Raw genomic sequence first — 26,391 nt, forward strand, 5'->3', positions numbered from 1 at the left:
AAATATAGTCCCCCACAGTGTTTGTCGCTACTACCTCTTGAGGAAGTTTATTCTTCATTTTTATGTAAAATACCCACAGTAGTTATGAGCTTTGTGTAACAGTTTTGTGGTGCAAAACTCATAACTACTGCTCTTAGAAAGAAGAATGGATCGTGACGGGATAGACTGAACCGCAAGCATTTTAGCCTCACCGCACAACTTGTAATACCGGCGCTATGGAAATCCCACGCAAAAATGTAATATTTTTTGAGTGTCGGATTGCTGTTGCAATACAGGCTAAAATACTTGCGGTACAGCTATACCGACAAGACTTGTAATGGCTGTGGTCCGGTTTTTACAAACACAAAACTCTTAATCTAGGTGACACAAAGCAGACTAATATCCCTGGTCACATGTGCTCTATACTATGCCTGGTCACCATATAAAGATAGAAATGACCCTTGGATAATTATTCTATAGCGTTTATTCTCTAAATCTTGGGGCCAGAAGAAAGAATAAACAGATGGACCACTGTTATCTCATTATGCAATGACGTTTCCCCACCATTGTATAATTCCCTTGCCCTAAGTCACAGTGATTTGTAATCTGGCAGAGAGCACAGCACGAACCATTGGATCCACCCCCCACACAGAGCAAATAAGGATGGTGTCCTCAGGGCACTTACTTTCATCGGAAGGGTGGCATCAAAACGTGGTGCAGAAGATGGTGAACTCCTTCCAGAGTCTGGACCTGAGGACACAGAACACAACCTGGTTTAAAATCCAAACCCATTAATAAACTGATCACTAAACCCTCATTATACTGACCCCTAAACCCTCATTATACTGATCCCTAAACCCTCATAATACTGACCCCTAAACCCTCATTATACTGATCCCTAAACCCTCATTATACAGATCCCTAAACCCTCATTATACCGATCCCTAAACCCTCATTATACTGATCCCTAAACCCTCATAATACTGATCCCTAAAACCCTCATAATACTGATCCCTAAACCCTCATTACACTGATCCCTAAACCCTCGTTATACTGGTCCCTAAACCCTCATTATACTGATCCCTAAACCCTCGTTATACTGATCCCTAAACCCTCGTTATACTGATCCCTAAACCCTCGTTATACTGATCACTAAACCCTCAATATACTGATCCCTAAACCCTCACTATACTGATCCCTAAACCCTTGTTATACTGATCCTTAAACCCTCGTTATACTGATCCCTAAACCCTCATTATACTGATCCCTAAACCCTTGTTATACTGATCCCTAAACCCTTGTTATACTGATCCCTAAACCCTCATTACACTGATCCCTAAACCCTCACTATACTGATCCCTAAACCCTTGTTATACTGATCCTTAAACCCTCGTTATACTGATCCCTAAACCCTCATTATACTGATCCCTAAACCCTTGTTATACTGATCCCTAAACCCTTGTTATACTGATCCCTAAACCCTCATTACACTGATCCCTAAAGCCTCATTATACTGATCCCTAAACCCTCATTATACTGATCCCTAAACCCTCATTATACTGATCCCTAAACCCTCATTATATTGTTCTTTAAACCCTTGTTATACTGATCCCTAAACCCTCATTATACTGATCCCTAAACCCTCATAATACTGACCCCTAAACCCTCATTATACTGATCCCCAAACCCTCATTATACCGATCCCTAAACCCTCATTATACCGATCCCTAAACCCTCATTATACTGATCCCTAAACCCTCATAATACTGATCCATAAAACCCTCATAATACTGATCCCTAAACCCTCATTACACTGATCCCTAAACCCTTGTTATACTGATCCCTAAACCCTCATTATACTGATCCCTAAACCCTCATTATATTGTTCTTTAAACCCTTGTTATACTGATCCCTAAACCCTCATTACACTGATCCCTAAACCCTCATTATAATGATCACTAAACCCTCATTATAGAGTCTGGACCTGAGGACACAGAACACAACCTGGTTTAAAATCCAAACCCATTAATAAACTGATCACTAAACCCTCATTATACTGATCCCTAAACCCTTATTATACTGATCCCTAAACCCTCATTATACTGATCCCTAAACCCTCATTTTACTGACCCCTAAACCCTCATTATACTGATCCCTAAACCCTCATTATACTGATCCCTAAACCCTCATTATACTGACCCCTAAACCCTTATTATACTGATCCCTAAACCCTCATTATACTGATCCCTAAACCCTCATTATACTGATCCCTAAACCCTCATTATACTGATCCCTAAACCCTCTTTATACTTATCCCTAAACCCTCGTTATACTGACCCCTAAACCCTCATTATACTGATCCCTAAACCCTCGTTATACTGATCCCTTAACCCTCGTTATACTGATCCCTAAACCCTCGTTATACTGATCCCTAAACCCTCGTTATACTGATCCCTAAAACCTCATTATACTGATCCCTAAACCCTCATTATACTGATCCCTAAACCCTCGTTATACTGATCCCTAAACCCTCATTATACTGATCCCTAAACCCTCATTATATTGTTCTTTAAACCCTTGTTATACTGATCCCTAAACCCTCGTTATACTGATCCCTAAACCCTCATTATACTGATCCCTAAACCCTCTTTATATTGTTCTTTAAACCCTTGTTATACTGATCCCTTAACCCTCATTATACTGATCCCTAAACCCTCATTATACTGATCCCTAAACCCTCATTACACTGATCCCTAAACCCTTGTTATACTGATCCCTAAACCCTCGTTATACTGATCCCTAAACCCTCATTATACTGATCCCTAAACCCTCATTATACTGACCCCTAAACCCTCATTATACTGATCCCTAAACCCTCATTATACTGATCCCTAAACCCTCGTTATACTGATCCCTAAACCCTCATTATACTGATCCCTAAACCCTCATTATACTGATACCTAAACCCTCATTATACTGATCCCTAAACCCTCATTATACTGATCCCTAAACTCTCATTGTACTGATCCCTTAACCTCTGAGCCTGAAAACCTTCATTACACTGTGCCCCAAATACCTCATTACTAAAGCCTTCTTCATTTCACTCCCCCCTTTCTTGTCTCTTCCACTCTCTCTCCTTCTCCTCTATCTCTATCCGCTCAGTCTTTTGTCTTTCAAACTTATTTACTAGACCTTTACCTTGGCAGTTGTCCTCCTGGGTAAACACTCGATTGTCTACTCCAATTGTTTGCCTGAGAAGCCGAGGTTGAGCTTGGCTGACATCTTTGGGCCGGTCTGGTTGGCATCTGGTCATCAGACACAGCTCCGGCAACATGTACATTATGAGGAAGACCCAGCCATTGGCCACCAGTGCTATGGCTCTAGTTGGGTCATCCCAAGTTCGTGCACCTCCTACTGAATCATTGCCAATTAGGAGCATAACAATCCATGCCACCCAGATACCAATGGAGAAGAACATTGTAACATAAATATGCAACCCGTGCCTCTTCCAGCATTTGATGGGTCCACACAGACTGAACATGGACAAGAAAAAGGTCACTGCCATCAGCAGCATGACATATATCAGAATGAGGACAAAGTCCCTGTTGAGGGCAGGTAGATTACTTGAAGAAGCTATACACTGGACACCGCTGTTGACCAGATAGATGACCACATACAGGATGGCTATAAGGACCTGCACTGCTGAGAGGACAATTACAGTAATCAACATCACCCACCAGGAGACGCCCAGACCACCACGAACAAGCCTCACCAGCTTGCTGGCATGAGCCAGCAGGCATGAGAAGCAAATGGCAAACAGGACTCCAAAGAGGAAATAACGAGTCATACAAGTCTCTGGGTACAGTTGAATAATGAAGGCAAAAGTGAGACCAAAGATGCCCAGTGTGCCAATTAGGAAGATGAACTGGATAGGCACCAAAGCCCGTTTGGCACTGTCACAGATACGGGGAAAAATACAAATGAGGGTCAGCATGAGGACCAGGGTGAAGACAACACCAGCAGCAGCCAAGGTTTCCAATACGATGCCCCATGCTGCCTGTTGATCACATAAGAACTGAAATACCGGATTAACATTGCAGGACATACTGGGGGTGAGTTTCAGGAGCAAGGAACCTACAGAAGACAAAACAAAGAAAAAGTCACAAACACAGTTTGTAAGGGCAACATTTCACACTATACTGAGTATTGTTATAATATGGAGAAACGTAGGGGTAGCTGTCACTTCTGTAACCCGAGGGGCTTCTCTTAATAGGGAGTTGTATCTAGCTGGGTAACAAGACACCACAAATGGCAGTAATGATCTGTACAAAAGTACCAACACCATTATATAGGATAAAATCTCTCTGTATTACACTATCTATAGTAAGTACAGACACCATTATGAAGGGGTAACATCTCTCTGTATTACACTATCTATAGTAAGTACAGACACCATTATGTAAGGATAAAATCTCTCTGTATTACACTATCTATATTAAGTACAGACACCATTATGTAGGGTAACCTCTCTCTGTATTAAACTATATATAATAAGTACAGACACCATTATGAAGGGGTAACATCTCTCTGTATTACACTATCTATAGTAAGTACAGACACCATTATGTAGGGATAAAATCTCTCTGTATAACACTATCTATAGTAAGTACAGACGCCATTATATAGGGATAACATCTCTCTGTATTACACTATCTATAGTAAGTACAGACACCATTATGTAGGATAACATCTCTCTGTATTACACTATCTATAGTAAGTACAGACACCATTATGTAGGGTAACATCTCTCTGTCTTACACTATCTATAGTAAGTACAGACACCATTATGTAGGGATAACATCTCTGTATTACACTATCTATAGTAAGTACAGAAAACATTATGTAGGGTAACATATCTCTTTATTACACTATATATAGTAAGTACAGATACCATTATATAGGGATAACATCTCTCTGTATTACACTATCTATAGTAAGTACAGACACCATTATGTAGGGGTAACATCTCTCTTTATTACACTATATATAGTAAGTACAGATACCATTATATAGGGATAACATCTCTCTGTATTACACTATCTATAGTAAGTACAGACACCATTATGTAGGGGTAACATCTCTCTTTATTACACTATCTATAGTCAGTACAGGCACTATTATATAGGGTAACATCTCTCTGTATTACACTATCTATAGTAAGTACAGACACCATTATGTAGGGATAACATCTCTCTGTATTACACTATCTATAGTAAGTACAGACACCATTATGTAGGGATAACCTCTCTGTATTACACTATCTATAGTAAGTATAGACACCATTATGTAGGGATAACATATCTCTGTATTACACTATCTATAGTAAGTACAGACACCATTATGTAGGTATACCATGTCTCTGTATTACACTATCTATATTAAGTACAGACACCATTATGTAGGGATAACATCTCTCTGTATTACACTATCTATAGTAAGTACAGACAACATTATGTAGGGATAACATCTCTCTGTATTACAATAACTATAGTAAGTACAGACACCATTATGTAGGGATAACATCTCTCTGTATTACACTATCTATAGTAAGTACAGACACCATTATGTAAGGATAACATCTCTCTGTATTACACTATTTATAGTAAGTACAGACACCATTATGTAGGGATAACATCTCTCTGTATTACACTAACTATAGTAAGTACAGACACCATTATATAGGGATAACATCTCTCTGTATTACACTATCTATAGTAAGTACAGACACCATTGTGTAGGAATAACATCTCTCTGATTTAAACTAACTATAGTAAGTACAGACACTATTATATAGGGTAACATCTCTCTGTATTACACTATCTATAGTAAGTACAGATACCATTATGTAGGGACAACATCTCTCTGTATTACACTAACTATAATAAGTACAGACACCATTATGTAAGGATAACATCTCTCTGTATTACACTATCTATAGTAAGTACAGACACTATTATATAGAGTAACATCTCTCTGTATTACACTATCTATAGTAAGTACAGACACCATTATGTAAGGATAACTTCTCTCTGTATTACACTATCTATAGTAAGTACAGACACCATTATGTAAGGATAACATCTCTCTGTATTACACTATCTATAGTAAGTAAAGACACCATTATGTAGGGATAACATATCTCTGTATTACACTATATATAGTAAGTACAGACACCATTATGTAGGGATAACATCTCTCTGAATTACACTAACTATAGTAAGTACAGACACTATTATATAGGGTAACATCTCTCTGTATTACACTATCTATAGTAAGTACAGATACCATTATGTAGGGATAACATCTCTCTGTATTACACTAACTATAATAAGTACAGACACCATTATGTAAGGATAACATCTCTCTGTATTACACTATCTATAGTAAGTACAGACACTATTATATAGGGTAACATCTCTCTGTATTACACTATCTATAGTAAGTACAGACACCATTATGTAAGGATAACTTCTCTCTGTATTACACTATCTATAGTAAGTACAGACACCATTATGTAAGGATAACATCTCTCTGTATTACACTATCTATAGTAAGTACAGACACCATTATGTAGGGATAACATCTCTCTGTATTACACTATCTATATTAAGTACATACACCATTATGTAAGGATAACATCTCTCTGTATTACACTATCTATAGGAAGTACAGACACCATTATGTAAGGATAACATGTCTCTGTATTACACTATCTATAGTAAGTGCAGACACCATTATGTAAGGATAACATCTCTCTGTATTACACTAACTATAGTAAGTACAGACACCATTATGTAAGAATAACATCTCTCTGTATTACACTAACTATAGTAAGTACAGGCACCATTATGTAAGGATAACATCTCTCTGTATTACACTATCTATAGTAAGTACAGATACCATTATGTAAGGATAACATCTCTCTGTATTACACTATCTATAGTAAGTATAGACAACATTATGTAGGGATAACATCTCTCTGTATTACACTATCTATATTAAGTACAGACACCATTATTTAGGGATAACATCTCTCTGTATTACACTATCTATAATAAGTACAGACACCATTATGTAGGGATAACATCTCTCTGTATTACACTATCTAAAGTAAGTACAGACACCATTATGTAAGGATAACATGTCTCTGTATTACACTATCTATAGTAAGTGCAGACACCATTATGTAAGGATAACATCTCTCTGTATTACACTAACTATAGTAAGTACAGACACCATTATGTAAGGATAACATCTCTCTGTATTACACTAACTATAGTAAGTACAGGCACCATTATGTAAGGATAACATCTCTCTGTATTACACTATCTATAGTAAGTACAGATACCATTATGTAAGGATAACATCTCTCTGTATTACACTATCTATAGTAAGTATAGACAACATTATGTAGGGATAACATCTCTCTGTATTACACTATCTATATTAAGTACAGACACCATTATTTAGGGATAACATCTCTCTGTATTACACTAACTATAGTAAGTGCAGACACCATTATGTAGGGATAACATCTCTCTGTATTACACTATCTATAGTAAGTACAGACACCATTATGTAAGGATAACATCTCTCTGTATTACACTAACTATAGTAAGTACAGACACCATTATGTAAGGATAACATCTGTCTGTATTACACTATCTATAGTAAGTGCAGACACCATTATATAGGATAACATCTCTCTGTATTACACTATCTATAGTAAGTACAGACACCATTATGTAAGGATAACATCTCTCTGTATTACACTATCTATAGTAAGTACAGACAACATTATGTAGGGATAACATCTCTCTGTATTACACTATCTATAGTAAGTACAGACACCATTATGTAGGAATAACATCTCTCTGTATTACACTATCTATAGTAAGTACAGACACCATTATGTAGGGATAACATCTCTCTGCATTACACTATCTAAAGTAAGTACAGACACCATTATGTAGGGATAACATCTCTCTGTATTACACTATCTATAGTAAGTGCAGACACCATTATGTAGGGATAACATCTCTCTGTATTACACTATCTATAGTAAGTACAGACACCATTATGTAAGGATAACATCTCTCTGTATTACACTAACTATAGTAAGTACAGACACCATTATGTAAGGATAATATCTGTCTGTATTACACTATCTATAGTAAGTGCAGACACCATTATATAGGATAACATCTCTCTGTATTACACTATCTATAGTAAGTACAGACACCATTATGTAAGGATAACATCTCTCTGTATTACACTATCTATAGTAAGTACAGACACCATTATGTAGGGATAACATCTCTCTGCATTACACTACCTAAAGTAAGTACAGACACCATTATGTAAGGATAACATCTCTCTGCATTACACTATCTAAAGTAAGTACAGACACCATTATGTAGGGATAACATCTCTCTGTATTACACTATCTATAGTAAGTACAGACACCATTATGTATGGATAACATCTCTCTGTATTACACTATCTATAGTAAGTACAGACACCATTATGTAAGTATAAAACCGCTCTGTATTACACTAACTATAGTAAGTACAGACACCATTATGTGGGATAACATCTCTCTGTATTACACTAACTATAGTAAGTACAGACACCATTATGTAAGGATAAAATCTCTCTGTATTACACTAACTATAGTAAGTGCAGACACCATTATGTAGGGATAACATCTCTCTGTATTACACTATCTATAGTAAGTACAGACACCATTATGTAAGGATAACATCTCTCTGTATTACACTAACTATAGTAAGTACAGACACCATTATGTAAGGATAACATCTGTCTGTATTACACTATCTATAGTAAGTGCAGACACCATTATATAGGATAACATCTCTCTGTATTACACTATCTATAGTAAGTACAGACACCATTATGTAAGGATAACATCTCTCTGTATTACACTATCTATAGTAAGTACAGACAACATTATGTAGGGATAACATCTCTCTGTATTACACTATCTATAGTAAGTACAGACACCATTATGTAGGGATAACATCTCTCTGTATTACACTATCTATAGTAAGTACAGACACCATTATGTAGGGATAACATCTCTCTGCATTACACTATCTAAAGTAAGTACAGACACCATTATGTAGGGATAACATCTCTCTGTATTACACTATCTATAGTAAGTACAGACACCATTATGTAGGGATAACATCTCTCTGTATTACACTATCTATAGTAGGTACAGACACCATTATGTAGGGATAACATCTCTCTGTATTACACTATCTATAGTAAGTACAGACACCATTATGTAGGGATAACATCTCTCTGTATTACACTATCTATAGTAAGTACAGACACCATTATGTAAGGATAACATCTCTCTGTATTACAATATCTATAGTAAGTACAGACAACATTATGTAGGGATAACATCTCTCTGTATTACACTATCTATAGTAAGTACAGACACTATTATATAGGGTAACATCTCTCTGTATTACACTATCTATAGTAAGTAAAGACACCATTATGTAGGGATATCATCTCTCTGTATTACACAGTCTATAGTAAGTGCAGACACCATTATGTAGGGATATCATCTCTCTGTATTACACTATCTATAGTAAGTACAGACACCATTATGTAGGGATATCATCTCTCTGTATTACACTATCTATAGTAAGTGCAGACACCATTATGTAGGGTAACCTTTCTCTGTATTACACTATCTACTCACTAGTCTCTGTATTAGCTCAGCATCCTTCAGCTGACAGGACTTACCTTGTGTCTGGTCCTGTGTACGACCTGAGGCAGCGCAGCGTATGTGTGAGGGACTGAGGGAGTGAGCTATAAATGTGATGGGAGGGAGAGACACACCTGAACCTGTCTGACAGCTCCTGTAATATTGTGCAATACAGAGATGCCAGGAGACCCAAAATACTGAGAGGCCAACGGCAAAAAGAGACCTAGAGAGAGAAAGAGAGATGCCTGAGGATATAGAATACAGAGAGGCCGAAGAACCAGAGACACAGAGATACAGACAGGCAGAGACCCAGATATACAGACAGGTCACAGGAAGAGACACAGGGATACAGACAGGTCACAGGCAGAGACACAGGGATACAGACAGGTCACAGACCAGAGACACAGAGATACAGACAGGTCACAGACCAGAGACACAGAGATACAGACAGGTCACAGACCAGAGACACAGAGATACAGACAGGTCACAGACCAGAGACACAGAGATACAGACAGGTCACAGACCAGAGACACAGAGATACAGACAGGTCACAGACCAGAGACACAGAGATACAGACAGGTCACAGACCAGAGACACAGAGATACAGACAGGTCACAGGCCAGAGACACAGAGATACAGACAGGTCACAGGCTAGAAACACAGAGATACAGACAGGTCACAGGCCAGAGACACAGAGATACAGACAGGTCACAGACCAGAGACACAGAGATACAGACAGGTCACAGACCAGAGACACAGAGATACAGACAGGTCACAGACCAGAGACACAGAGATACAGACAGGTCACATGCCAGAGACACAGAGATACAGACAGGTCACATGTCAGAGACACAGAGATACAGACAGGTCACAGACCAGAGACACAGAGATACAGACAGGTCACAGACCAGAGACACAGAGATACAGACAGGTCACAGACCAGAGACACAGAGATACAGACAGGTCACAGACCAGAGACACAGAGATACAGACAGGTCACAGACCAGACACACAGAGATACAGACAGGTCACATGCCAGAGACACAGAGATACAGACAGGTCACATGTCAGAGACACAGAGATACAGACAGGTCACATGCCAGAGACACAGAGATACAGACAGGTCACAGACCAGAGACACAGAGATACAGACAGGTCACATGCCAGAGACACAGAGATACAGACAGGTCACAGGCCAGAGACACACAGAGATACAGACAGGTCACAGGCCAGAGACACAGAGATACAGACAGGTCACAGGCCAGAGACACAGGGATACAGACAGGTCACAGACCAGAGACACAGAGATACAGACAGGTCACAGACCAGAGACACAGAGATACAGACAGGTCACAGGCCAGAGACACACAGAGATACAGACAGGTCACAGGCCAGAGACACAGGGATACAGACAGGTCACAGGCCAGAGACACAGAGATACAGACAGGTCACAGGCCAGAGACACAGGGATACAGACAGGTCACAGGCCAGAGACACAGAGATACAGACAGGTCACAGGCCAGAGACACACAGAGATACAGACAGGTCACAGGCCAGAGACACACAGAGATACAGACAGGTCACAGGCCAGAGACACAGAGATACAGACAGGTCACAGGCCAGAGACACAGAGATACAGACAGGTCACAGGCAGAGACCCAGATATACAGACAGGTCACAGACCAGAGACACAGGAATACAGACAGGTCACATGGCAGAGACACACAGGGATACAGACAGGTCACAGGCCAGAGACAGAGATACAGACAGCTCACAGGCCAGAGACACAGAGATACAGACAGGTCACAGGCCAGAGACACACAGAGATACAGACAGGTCACAGGCCAGAGACGCACAGAGATACAGACAGGTCACAGGCCAGAAACACACAGAGATACAGACAGGTCACAGGCCAGAGATACACAGAGATACAGACAGGTCACAAGCCAGAAACACACAGAGATACAGACAGGTCACAGGCCAGAGATACACAGAGATACAGACAGGTCACAGGCCAGAGACACAGAGATACAGACAGGTCACAGGTCAGAGACACAGAGATACAGACAGGTCACAGGCCAGAGACACACAGAGATACAGACAGGTCACAGGCCAGAGACACACAGAGATACAGTCAGGTCACAGGCCAGAGACACACAGAGATACAGACAGGTCACAGGCCAGAGACACACAGAGATACAGACAGGTCACAGGCCAGAGACACACAGGGATACAGACAGGTCACAGGCCAGAGACACACAGAGATACAGACAGGACACAGGCCAGAGACACACAGAGATACAGTCAGGTCACAGGCCAGAGACACACAGAGATACAGACAGGTCACAGGCCAGAGACACACAGAGATACAGACAGGTCACAGGCCAGAGACACACAGAGATACAGACAGGTCACAGGCCAGAGACACACAGAGATACAGACAGGTCACAGACCAGAGACACAGAGATACAGACAGGTCACAGGCCAGAGACACACAGAGATACAGACAGGTCACAGGCCAGAGACACACAGAGATACAGACAGGTCACAGGCAGAGACACAGAGATACAGACAGGTCACAGGCCAGAGACACACAGAGATACAGACAGGTCACAGGCCAGAGGCACTTAGAGATACAGACAGGTCACAGGCCAGAGACACAGAGATACAGACAGGTCACAGGCCAGAGGCACTTAGAGATACAGACAGGTCACAGGCCAGACACACAGAGATACAGACAGGTCACAGGCCAGAGACACACAGAGATAAAGACAGGTCACAGGCTAGAGACACACAGAGATACAGACAGGTCACAGGCCAGAGACACAGAGATACAGACAGGTCACAGGGCAGAGACACAGAGATACAGACAGGTCACAGGCCAGAGACACACAGAGATACAGACAGGTCACAGGCCAGAGACACAGAGATACAGACAGGTCACAGGCCAGAGACACAGAGATACAGACAGGTTACAGGCCAGAGACACAGAGATACAGACAGGTCACAGACCAGAGACACACAGAGATACAGACAGGTCACATGCCAGAGACACAGAGATACAGACAGGTCACAGACCAGAGACACACAGAGATACAGACAGGTCACAGGCCAGAGGCACTTAGAGATACAGACAGGTCACAGGCCAGAGACACACAGAGATACAGACAGGTCACATGCCAGAGACACACAGAGATACAGACAGGTCACAGGCCAGAGACACAGAGATACAGACAGGTCACAGGCCAGAGACACAGAGATACAGACAGGTCACAGGCCAGAGACACACAGAGATACAGACAGGACACAGGCCAGAGACACAGAGATACAGACAGGTCACAGGCCAGAGACACAGAGATACAGACAGGTCACAGGCCAGAGACACAGAGATACAGACAGGTCACAGGCCAGACACACAGAGATACAGACAGGTCACAGGCCAGAGACACAGAGATACAGACAGGTCACAGGCCAGAGACACAGAGATACAGACAGGTCACAGGCCAGAGACACACAGAGATACAGACAGGTCACATGGCAGAGACACACAGGGATACAGACAGGTCACATGGCAGAGACACACAGGGATACAGACAGGTCACATGGCAGAGACACACAGGGATACAGACAGGTCACAGGCAGAGACACACAGGGATACAGACAGGTCACAGGCCAGAGACACACAGAGATACAGACAGGTCACAGGCCAGAAACAGAGATACAGACAGCTCACAGGCCAGAGACAGAGATACAGACAGGTCACAGACCAGAGACACAGGAATACAGACAGGTCACATGGCAGAGACACACAGGGATACAGACAGGTCACAGGCCAGAGACAGAGATACAGACAGCTCACAGGCCAGAGACACAGAGATACATACAGGTCACAGGCCAGAGACACACAGAGATACAGACAGGTCACAGGCCAGAGACACATAGAGATACAGACAGATCACAGGCCAGAGACACACAGAGATACAGACAGGTCACAGGCCAGAGACACACAGAGATACAGACAGGTCACAGGCCAGAAACACACAGAGATACAGACAGGTCACAGGCCAGAGATACACAGAGATACAGACAGGTCACAGGCCAGAAAAACACAGAGATACAGACAGGTCACAGGCCAGAGATACACAGAGATACAGACAGGTCACAGGCCAGAGACACAGAGATACAGACAGGTCACAGGTTGAAGACACAGAGATACAGACAGGTCACAGGCCAGAGACACACAGAGATACAGACAGGTCACAGGCCAGAGACACACAGAGATACAGTCAGGTCACAGGCCAGAGACACACAGAGATACAGACAGGTCACAGGCCAGAGATACACAGAGATACAGACAGGTCACAGGCCAGAGACACACAGAGATACAGACAGGTCACAGGCCAGAGACACACAGAGATACAGACAGGACACAGGCCAGAGACACACAGAGATACAGTGAGGTCGCAGGCCAGAGACACACAGAGATACAGACAGGTCACAGGCCAGAGACACACAGAGATACAGACAGGTCACAGGCCAGAGACACACAGAGATACAGTCAGGTCACAGGCCAGAGACACACAGAGATACAGACAGGTCACAGGCCAGAGACACACAGAGATATAGACAGGTCACAGGCTAGAGACACACAGAGATACAGACAGGTCACAGGCCAGAGACACAGAGATACAGACAGGTCACAGGCCAGAGACACACAGAGATACAGACAGGTCACAGGCCAGAGATACAGACAGGTCACAGACCAGAGACACACAGAGATACAGACAGGTCACAGGCCAGAGACACAGAGATACAGACAGGTCACAGGCTAGAGACACAGAGATACAGACAGGTCACAGGCCAGAGACACAGAGATACAGACAGGTCACAGTCCAGAGACACACAGAGATACAGACAGGTCACAGGCCAGAGACACTTAGAGATACAGACAGGTCACAGGCCAGAGACACAGAGATACAGACAGGTCACAGGCCAGAGACACACAGAGATACAGACAGGTCACAGGCCAGAGACACACAGAGATACAGACAGGTCACAGGCCAGAGACACACAGAGAAACAGACAGGTCACAGGCCAGAGGCACTTAGAGATACAGACAGGTCACAGGCCAGAGACACAGAGATACAGACAGGTCACAGACCAGAGACACAGAGATACAGACAGGTCACAGGCCAGAGACACAGAGATACAGACAGGTCACAGGCCAGAGACACAGAGATACAGACAGGTCACAGGCCAGAGGCACTTAGAGATACAGACAGGTCACAGGCAGACATACAGAGATACAGACAGGTCACAGGCCAGAGACACACAGAGATACAGACAGGTCACAGGCCAGAGACACAGAGATACAGACAGGTCACAGGCCAGAGACACAGAGATACAGACAGGTCACAGGCCAGAGACACACAGAGATACAGACAGGTCACAGGCCAGAGACACAGAGATACAGACAGGTCACAGGCCAGAGACACAGAGATACAGACAGGTCACAGGCCAGAGACACAGAGATACAGACAGGTCACAGGCCAGACACACAGAGATACAGACAGGTCACAGGCCAGAGACACAGAGATACAGACAGGTCACAGGCCAGAGACACAGAGATACAGACAGGTCACAGGCCAGACACACAGAGATACAGACAGGTCACAGGCCAGAGACACAGAGATACAGACAGGTCACAGGCCAGAGACACAGAGATACAGACAGGTCACAGGCCAGAGACACAGAGATACAGACAGGTCACAGGCCAGAGACACACAGAGATACAGACAGGTCACAGGCTAGAGACACAGAGATACAGACAGGTCACAGGCCAGAGCCACAGAGGTACAGACAGGTCACAGGCCAAAGACACACAGAGATACAGACAGGTCACAGACCAGAGACACAGAGATACAGACAGGTCACAGGCCAGAGACACACAGAGATACAGACAGGTCACAGACCAGAGACACAGAGATACAGACAGGTCACAGACAAAGACACAGAGATACAGACAGGTCACACACAGAGACACAGAGATACAGACAGGTCACAGGCCAGAGCCACAGAGGTACAGACAGGTCACAGGCCAAAGACACACAGAGATACAGTCAGGTCACAGACCAGAGACACCGAGATACAGACAGGTCACAGGCCAGAGACACACAGAGATACAGACAGGTCACAGACCAGAGACACAGAGATACAGACAGGTCACAGGCCAGAGACACAGAGATACAGACAGGTCACAGACAGAGACACAGAGATACAGACAGGTCACAGGGCAGAGACACAGAGATACAGAAAGGTCACAGGCCAGAGACACAGAGATACAGACAGGTCACAGGCTAGAGACACAGAGATACAGACAGGTCACAGGCCAGAGACACAGAGATACAGACAGGTCACAGTCCAGAGACACACAGAGATACAGACAGGTCACAGGCCAGAGACACACAGAGATACAGACAGGTCACAGGCCAGAGACACAGAGATACAGACAGGTCACAGGCCAAAGACACAGAGATACAGACAGGTCACAGGCTAGAGACACAGAGATACAGACAGGTCACAGGCCAGAGACACACAGAGATACAGACAGGTCACAGGCCAGAGACACACAGAGATACAGACAGGTCACAGGCTAGAGAAACAGGGATACAGACAGGTCACAGACAGAGACACAGAGATACAGACAGCTCACAGGCCAGAGACACAGAGATACAGACAGGTCACAGGCCAGAGACACAGAGATATACAGACAGGTCACAGGCCAGAAACACAAAGAGATACAGACAGGTCACAGGCCAGAGATACACAGAGATACAGACAGGTCACAGGCCAGAAACACACAGAGATACAGACAGGTCACAGGCCAGAGATACACAGAGATACAGACAGGTCACAGGCCAGAGACACAGAGATACAGACAGGTCACAGACCAGACACACAGAGATACAGACAGGTCACAGACCAGACACACAGAGATACAGTCAGGTCACAGGCCAGAGACACACAGAGATACAGACAGGTCACAGGCCAGAGATACACAGAGATACAGACAGGTCACAGGCCAGAGACACAGAGATACAGACAGGTCACAGACCAGACACACAGAGATACAGACAGGTCACAGACCAGACACACAGAGATACAGTCAGGTCACAGGCCAGAGACACACAGAGATACAGACAGGTCACAGGCCAGAGACACACAGAGATACAGACAGGTCACAGGCCAGAGACACACAGAGATACAGACAGGTCACAGGCCAGAGATACACAGAGATACAGACAGGTCACAGGCCAGAGACACACAGAGATACAGACAGGTCACAGGCCAGAGACACACAGGGATACAGACAGGTCACAGGCCAGAGGCACTTAGAGATACAGACAGGTCACAGGCAGACACACAGAGATACAGACAGGTCACAGGCCAGAGACACACAGAGATACAGACAGGTCACAGGCCAGAGACACAGAGAGATACAGACAGGTCACAGGCTAGAGAAACAGGGATACAGACAGGTCACAGACAGAGACACAGAGATACAGACAGCTCACAGGCCAGAGACACAGAGATACAGACAGGTCACAGGCCAGAGACACAGAGATACAGACAGGTCACAGGCCAGAAACACAAAGAGATACAGACAGGTCACAGGCCAGAGACACAGAGATACAGACAGGTCACAGGCCAGAAACACACAGAGATACAGACAGGTCACAGGCCAGAGATACACAGAGATACAGACAGGTCACAGGCCAGAGACACAGAGATACAGACAGGTCACAGACCAGAGACACAGAGATACAGACAGGTCACAGACCAGAGACACAGAGATACAGACAGGTCACAGACCAGAGACACAGAGATACAGACAGGTCACAGGCCAGAGACACAGAGATACAGACAGGTCACAGGCCAGACACACAGAGATACAGACAGGTCACAGACCAGAGACACAGAGATACAGACAGGTCACAGACCAGAGACACAGAGATACAGACAGGTCACAGGCCAGAGACACAGAGATACAGACAGGTCACAGGCCACAGACACAGAGATACAGACAGGTCACAGGCCAGAGACATACAGAGATACAGACAGGTCACAGGCCAGAGACACACAGAGATACAGACAGGTCACAGGCCAGAGACACAGAGATACAGACAGGTCACAGGCCAGAGACACAGAGATACAGACAGGTCACAGGCAGAGACACAGAGATACAGACAGGTCACAGGCCAGAGACACAGAGATACAGACAGGTCACAGGCCAGAGACACACAGAGATACAGACAGGTCACAGGCCAGAGACACAGAGATACAGACAGGTCACAGGCCAGAGACACAGAGATACAGACAGGTCACAGGCCAGAGACACAGAGATACAGACAGGTCACAGGCCAGAGACACACAGAGATACAGACAGGTCACAGGCCAGAGACACACAGAGATACAGACAGGTCACAGGCCAGAGACACAGAGATACAGACAGGTCACAGGCCAGAGACACACAGAGATACAGACAGGTCACAGGCCAGAGACACAGAGATACAGACAGGTCACAGGCCAGAGACACAGAGATACAGACAGGTCACAGGCCAGAGACAAGAGATACAGCAGGTCACAGGCAGAGACACAGAGATACAGACAGGTCACAGGCTAGAGACACAGAGATACAGACAGGTCACAGGCCAGAGACACACAGAGATACAGACAGGTCACAGGCCAGAGACACAGAGATACAGACAGGTCACAGGCTAGAGACACAGAGATACAGACAGGTCACAGGCCAGAGACACACAGAGATACAGACAGGTCACAGGCCAGAGACATAGAGATACAGACAGGTCACAGGCCAGAGACACACAGAGATACAGACAGGTCACAGGCCAGAGACACACAGAGATACAGACAGGTCACAGGCCAGAGACACACAGAGATACAGACAGGTCACATGCCAGAGACACAGAGATACAGACAGGTCACAGACAGAGACACAGAGATACAGACAGGTCACAGGCCAGAGACACACAGAGATACAGACAGGTCACAGACCAGAGACACAGAGATACAGACAGGTCACAGACCAGAGACACAGAGATACAGACAGGTCACAGACCAGAGACACAGAGATACAGACAGGTCACAGACCAGAGACACACAGAGATACAGACAGGTCACAGGCCAGAGACACACAGAGATACCGACAGGTCACAGGCCAGAGACACACAGAGATACAGACAGGTCACAGGCCAGAGACACACAGAGATACAGACAGGTCACAGGCCAGAGACACAGAGATACAGACAGGTCACAGGCCAGAGACACACAGAGATACAGACAGGTCACAGGCCAGAGACACAGAGATACAGACAGGTCACAGGCCAGAGACACACAGAGATACAGACAGGTCACAGGACAGAGACACAGAGATACAGACAGGTCACAGGCCAGAGATACAGACAGGTCACAGGCCAGAGATACAGATACAGGCAGGTCACAGGCAGAGACACAGAGATACAGACAGGTCACAGGCCAGAAACACACAGAGATACAGACAGGTCACAGGCTAGAGACACAGGGATACAGACAGGTCACAGACAGAGACACAGAGATACAGACAGCTCACAGGCCAGAGACACAGAGATACAGACAGGTCACAGGCCAGAGACACACAGAGATACAGACAGGTCACAGGCCAGAGACACACAGAGATACAGACAGGTCACAGGCCAGAAACACACAGAGATACAGACAGGTCACAGGCCAGAGATACACAGAGATACAGACAGGTCACAGGCCAGAAACACACAGAGATACAGACAGGTCACAGGCCAGAGATACACAGAGATACAGACAGGTCACAGGCCAGAGACACAGAGATACAGACAGGTCACAGGTCAGAGACACAGAGATACAGACAGGTCACAGGCCAGAGACACACAGAGATACAGACAGGTCACAGGCCAGAGACACACAGAGATACAGTCAGGTCACAGGCCAGAGACACACAGAGATACAGACAGGTCACAGGCCAGAGATACACAGAGATACAGACAGGTCACAGGCCAGAGACACACAGAGATACAGACAGGTCACAGACAGAGACACAGAGATACAGACAGGTCACAGACAGAGACACAGAGATACAGACAGGTCACAGGCCAGAGACACAGAGATACAGACAGGTCACAGGCCAGAGACACAGAGATACAGTCAGGTCACAGGCTAGAGACACAGAGATACAGTCAGGTCACAGGCCAGAGACACACATAGATACAGACAGGTCACAGGCCAGAGACACACAGAGATACAGACAGGTCACAGGCCAGAGACACACATAGATACAGACAGGTCACAGGCCAGAGACACAGAGATACAGACAGGTCACAGGCCAGAGACACACAGAGATACAGACAGGTCACAGGCCAGAGACACACAGAGATACAGACAGGTCACAGGCCAGAGACACAGAGATACAGACAGGTCACAGGTCAGAGACACACAGAGATACAGACAGGTCACAGGTCAGAGACACACAGAGATACAGACAGGTCACAGGTCAGAGACACACAGAGATACAGACAGGTCACAGGCCAGACACACAGAGATACAGACAGGTCACAGGTCAGAGACACACAGAGATACAGACAGGTCACAGGTCAGAGACACACAGAGATACAGACAGGTCACAGGTCAGAGACACACAGAGATACAGACAGGTCACAGGCCAGAGACACAGAGATACAGACAGGTCACAGGTCAGAGACACACAGAGATACAGACAGGTCACAGGTCAGAGACACACAGAGATACAGACAGGTCACAGGTCAGAGACACACAGAGATACAGACAGGTCACAGGCCAGACACACAGAGATACAGACAGGTCACAGGCCAGAGACACAGAGATACAGACAGGTCACAGGCCAGAGACACAGAGATACAGACAGGTCACAGGCCAGACACACAGAGATACAGACAGGTCACAGGCCAGAGACACAGAGATACAGACAGGTCACAGGCCAGAGACACAGAGATACAGACAGGTCACAGGCCAGAGTCACAGAGATACAGACAGGTCACAGGCCAGAGACACACAGAGATACAGACAGGTCACAGGCCAGAGACACAGAGATACAGACAGGTCACAGGCTAGAGACACAGAGATACAGACAGGTCACAGACAGAGACACAGAGATACAGACAGGTCACAGACAGAGACACAGAGATACAGACAGGTCACAGGCTAGAGACACAGAGATACAGACAGGTCAAAGGCCAGAGACACACAGAGATACAGTCAGGTCACAGGCCAGAGACACACAGAGATACAGACAGGTCACAGGCCAGAGACACACAGAGATACAGACAGGTCACAGGCCAGAGACACACAGAGATACAGACAGGTCACAGACCAGAAACACAGAGATACAGACAGGTCACAGGCCAGAGACACAGAGATACAGACAGATCACAGGCTAGAGACACACAGAGATACAGACAGGTCACAGACCAGAGACACAGGGATACAGACAGGTCACAGGCCAGAGACACAGAGATACAGACAGGTCACAGGCCAGAGACACACAGAGATACAGACAGGTCACAGGCCAGAGACACAGAGATACAGACAGGTCACAGGCCAGAGACACAGAGATACAGTCAGGTCACAGGCTAGAGACACAGAGATACAGTCAGGTCACAGGCCAGAGACACACTTAGATACCGACAGGTCACAGGCCAGAGACACACAGAGATACAGACAGGTCACAGGCCAGAGACACACAGAGATACAGACAGGTCACAGGCCAGAGACACACAGAGATACAGACAGGTCACAGGCCAGAGACACAGAGATACAGACAGGTCACAGGCCAGAGACACAGAGATACAGACAGGTCACAGGCCAGAGACACAGAGATACAGACAGGTCACAGGCCAGAGACACAGAGATACAGACAGGTCACAGGCCAGAGACACAGAGATACAGACAGGTCACAGGCCAGAAACACACAGAGATACAGACAGGTCACAGGCCAGAAACACACAGAGATACAGACAGGTCACAGGCCAGAGACACAGAGATACAGGCAGGTCACAGGCCAGAAACACACAGAGATACAGACAGGTCACAGGCCAGAGACACAGAGATACAGACAGGTCACAGGCCAGAGACACAGAGATACAGACAGGTCACAGGCCAGAGACACACAGAGATACAGTCAGGTCACAAGCCAGAGACACACAGAGATACAGACAGGTCACAGGCCAGAGGCACAGAGATACAGACAGGTCACAGACCAGAGACACAGAGATACAGACAGGTCACAGGCCAGAGACACACAGAGATACAGACAGGTCACAGGTCAGAGACACAGAGATACAGGCAGGTCACAGGCCAGAGACACAGAGATACAGACAGGTCACAGGCCAGAGACACACAGAGATACAGACAGGTCACAGGCCAGAGACACAGAGATACAGACAGGTCACAGGCCAGAGACACACAGAGATACAGACAGGTCACAGGTCAGAGACACACAGAGATACAGACAGGTCACAGGTCAGAGACACACAGAGATACAGACAGGTCACAGGTCAGAGACACACAGAGATACAGACAGGTCACAGGCCAGAGACACAGAGATACAGACAGGTCACAGACCAGAGATACAGAGATACAGACAGGTCACAGGCCAGAGACACAGATACAGGCAGGTCACAGACAGAGACACAGAGATACAGACAGGTCACAGGCCAGAAACACACAGAGATACAGACAGGTCACAGGCTAGAGACACAGGGATACAGACAGGTCACAGGCCAGAAACACACAGAGATACAGACAGGTCACAGGCTAGAGACACAGAGATACAGACAGGTCACAGGCCAGAGACACAGATACAAGCAGGTCACAGACAGAGACACAGAGATACAGACAGGTCACAGGCCAGAAACACACAGAGATACAGACAGGTCACAGGCTAGAGACACAGGGATACAGACAGGTCACAGGCAGAGACACAGAGATACAGACAGGTCACAGGCTAGAGACACAGGGATACAGACAGGTCACAGACAGAGACACAGAGATACAGACAGGTCACAGGCCAGAAACACACAGAGATACAGACAGGTCACAGGCAAGAGACACAGGGATACAGACAGGTCACAGAAAGAGACACAGAGATACAGACAGCTCACAGGCCAGAGACACAGAGATACAGACAGGTCACAGGCCAGAGACACACAGAGATACAGACAGGTCACAGGCTAGAGACACACAGAGATACAGACAGGTCACAGGCCAGAAACACACAGAGATACAGACAGGTCACAGGCCAGAGATACAGAGATACAGACAGGTCACAGGCCAGAGACACAGAGATACAGACAGGTCACAGGCCAGACACACAGAGATACAGACAGGCCACAGGCCAGAAACACACAGAGATACAGACAGGTCACAGGCCAGACACACAGAGATACAGACAGGTCACAGGCCAGAAACACACAGAGATACAGACAGGTCACAGGCCAGACACACAGGGATACAGACAGGTCACAGGCCAGAAACACACAGAGATACAGACAGGTCACAGGCCAGAGATACACAGAGATACAGACAGGTCACAGGCCAGAGACACAGAGATACAGACAGGTCACAGGTCAGAGACACAGAGATACAGACAGGTCACAGGCCAGAGACACACAGAGATACAGACAGGTCACAGGCCAGAGACACACAGAGATACAGTCAGGTCACAGGCCAGAGACACACAGAGATACAGACAGGTCACAGGCTAGAGACACAGAGATATACAGACAGGTCACAGGCCAGAGACACACAGGGATACAGACAGGTCACAGGCCAGAGACACACAGAGATACAGACAGGACACAGGCCAGAGACACACAGAGATACAGTCAGGTCACAGGCCAGAGACACAAAGAGATACAGACAGGTCACAGGCCAGAGACACACAGAGATACAGACAGGTCACAGGCCAGAGACACACAGAGATACAGACAGGTCACAGGCCAGAGACACACAGAGATACAGACAGGTCACAGGCCAGAGACACACAGAGATACAGACAGGTCACAGGCCAGACACACAGAGATACAGACAGGCCACAGGCCAGAAACACACAGAGATACAGACAGGTCACAGGCCAGACACACAGAGATACAGACAGGTCACAGGCCAGAAACACACAGAGATACAGACAGGTCACAGGCCAGACACACAGGGATACAGACAGGTCACAGGCCAGAAACACACAGAGATACAGACAGGTCACAGGCCAGAGATACACAGAGATACAGACAGGTCACAGGCCAGAGACACAGAGATACAGACAGGTTACAGGTCAGAGACACAGAGATACAGACAGGTCACAGGCCAGAGACACACAGAGATACAGACAGGTCACAGGCCAGAGACACACAGAGATACAGTCAGGTCACAGGCCAGAGACACACAGAGATACAGACAGGTCACAGGCTAGAGACACAGAGATATACAGACAGGTCACAGGCCAGAGACACACAGGGATACAGACAGGTCACAGGCCAGAGACACACAGAGATACAGACAGGACACAGGCCAGAGACACACAGAGATACAGTCAGGTCACAGGCCAGAGACACACAGAGATACAGACAGGTCACAGGCCAGAGACACACAGAGATACAGACAGGTCACAGGCCAGAGACACACAGAGATACAGACAGGTCACAGGCTAGAGACACACAGAGATACAGACAGGTCACAGGCCAGAGATACAGAGATACAGACAGGTCACAGGCCAGAGACACAGAGATACAGACAGGTCACAGACAGAGACACAGGGATACAGACAGGTCACAGACAGAGATACAGACAGGTCACAGACAGAGACACAGAGATACAGACAGGTCACAGACAGAGATACATAGATACAGACAGGTCACAGACAGAGACACACAGAGATACAGACAGGTCACAGGCTAGAGACACAGAGATACAGGCAGGTCACAGACAGAGACACAGAGATACAGACAGGTCACAGGCTAGAGACACACAGAGATACAGACAGGTCACAGGCCAGAAACACACAGAAATACAGACAGGTCACAGGCCAGAGATACACAGAGATACAGACAGGTCACAGGCCAGAGACACACAGAGATACAGACAGGTCACAGGCCAGAGACACACAGAGATACAGACAGGTCACAGGCCAGAGACACAGAGATACAGACAGGTCACAGGCTAGAGACACAGAGATACAGACAGGTCACAGACAGAGACACAGAGATACAGACAGGTCACAGACAGAGACACAGAGATACAGACAGGTCACAGGCTAGAGACACAGAGATACAGACAGGTCAAAGGCCAGAGACACACAGAGATACAGTCAGGTCACAGGCCAGAGACACACAGAGATACAGACAGGTCACAGGCCAGAGACACACAGAGATACAGACAGGTCACAGGCCAGAGACACACAGAGATACAGACAGGTCACAGACCAGTAACACAGAGATACAGACAGGTCACAGGCCAGAGACACAGAGATACAGACAGATCACAGGCTAGAGACACACAGAGATACAGACAGGTCACAGACCAGAGACACAGGGATACAGACAGGTCACAGGCCAGAGACACAGAGATACAGACAGGTCACAGGCCAGAGACACACAGAGATACAGACAGGTCACAGGCCAGAGACACAGAGATACAGACAGGTCACAGGCCAGAGACACAGAGATACAGTCAGGTCACAGGCTAGAGACACAGAGATACAGTCAGGTCACAGGCCAGAGACACACTTAGATACCGACAGGTCACAGGCCAGAGACACACAGAGATACAGACAGGTCACAGGCCAGAGACACACAGAGATACAGACAGGTCACAGGCCAGAGACACACAGAGATACAGACAGGTCACAGGCCAGAAACACACAGAGATACAGACAGGTCACAGGCCAGAGACACAGAGATACAGACAGGTCACAGGCCAGAGACACAGAGATACAGACAGGTCACAGGCCAGAGACACAGAGATACAGACAGGTCACAGGCCAGAGACACAGAGATACAGACAGGTCACAGGCCAGAAACACACAGAGATACAGACAGGTCACAGGCCAGAAACACACAGAGATACAGACAGGTCACAGGCCAGAGACACAGAGATACAGACAGGTCACAGGCCAGAAACACACAGAGATACAGACAGGTCACAGGCCAGAGACACAGAGATACAGACAGGTCACAGGCCAGAGACACAGAGATACAGACAGGTCACAGGCCAGAGACACACAGAGATACAGTCAGGTCACAAGCCAGAGACACACAGAGTTACAGACAGGTCACAGGCCAGAGGCACAGAGATACAGACAGGTCACAGACCAGAGACACAGAGATACAGACAGGTCACAGGCCAGAGACACACAGAGATACAGACAGGTCACAGGTCAGAGACACAGAGATACAGGCAGGTCACAGGCCAGAGACACAGAGATACAGACAGGTCACAGGCCAGAGACACACAGAGATACAGACAGGTCACAGGCCAGAGACACAGAG

General features: G+C 46.2%; 1 protein-coding gene across 1 annotated transcript in view; it reads right to left on the reverse strand.

The window, feature by feature from the left end:
• The window catches only part of LOC128635980 (retinoic acid-induced protein 3-like), an 18,656-nt gene extending 8,732 nt beyond the window's left edge, over window positions 1-9,924 (reverse strand). The window contains exons 1-3 of the mRNA XM_053689056.1: window positions 9,823-9,924; window positions 3,178-4,113; window positions 665-729 (exon numbers count right to left, since the gene is read on the reverse strand). Coding sequence (XP_053545031.1) covers window positions 665-729; window positions 3,178-4,084 — 972 coding nt within the window. The 5' untranslated portion in view covers window positions 4,085-4,113; window positions 9,823-9,924. The remainder of the gene's footprint in view (window positions 1-664; window positions 730-3,177; window positions 4,114-9,822) is intronic.
• Window positions 9,925-26,391: the final 16,467 nt, after the last annotated feature.

This window comes from Bombina bombina, chromosome 7 (assembly GCF_027579735.1).
Source record: "Bombina bombina isolate aBomBom1 chromosome 7, aBomBom1.pri, whole genome shotgun sequence".
Taxonomy (NCBI): Eukaryota; Metazoa; Chordata; class Amphibia; order Anura; family Bombinatoridae; genus Bombina; species Bombina bombina.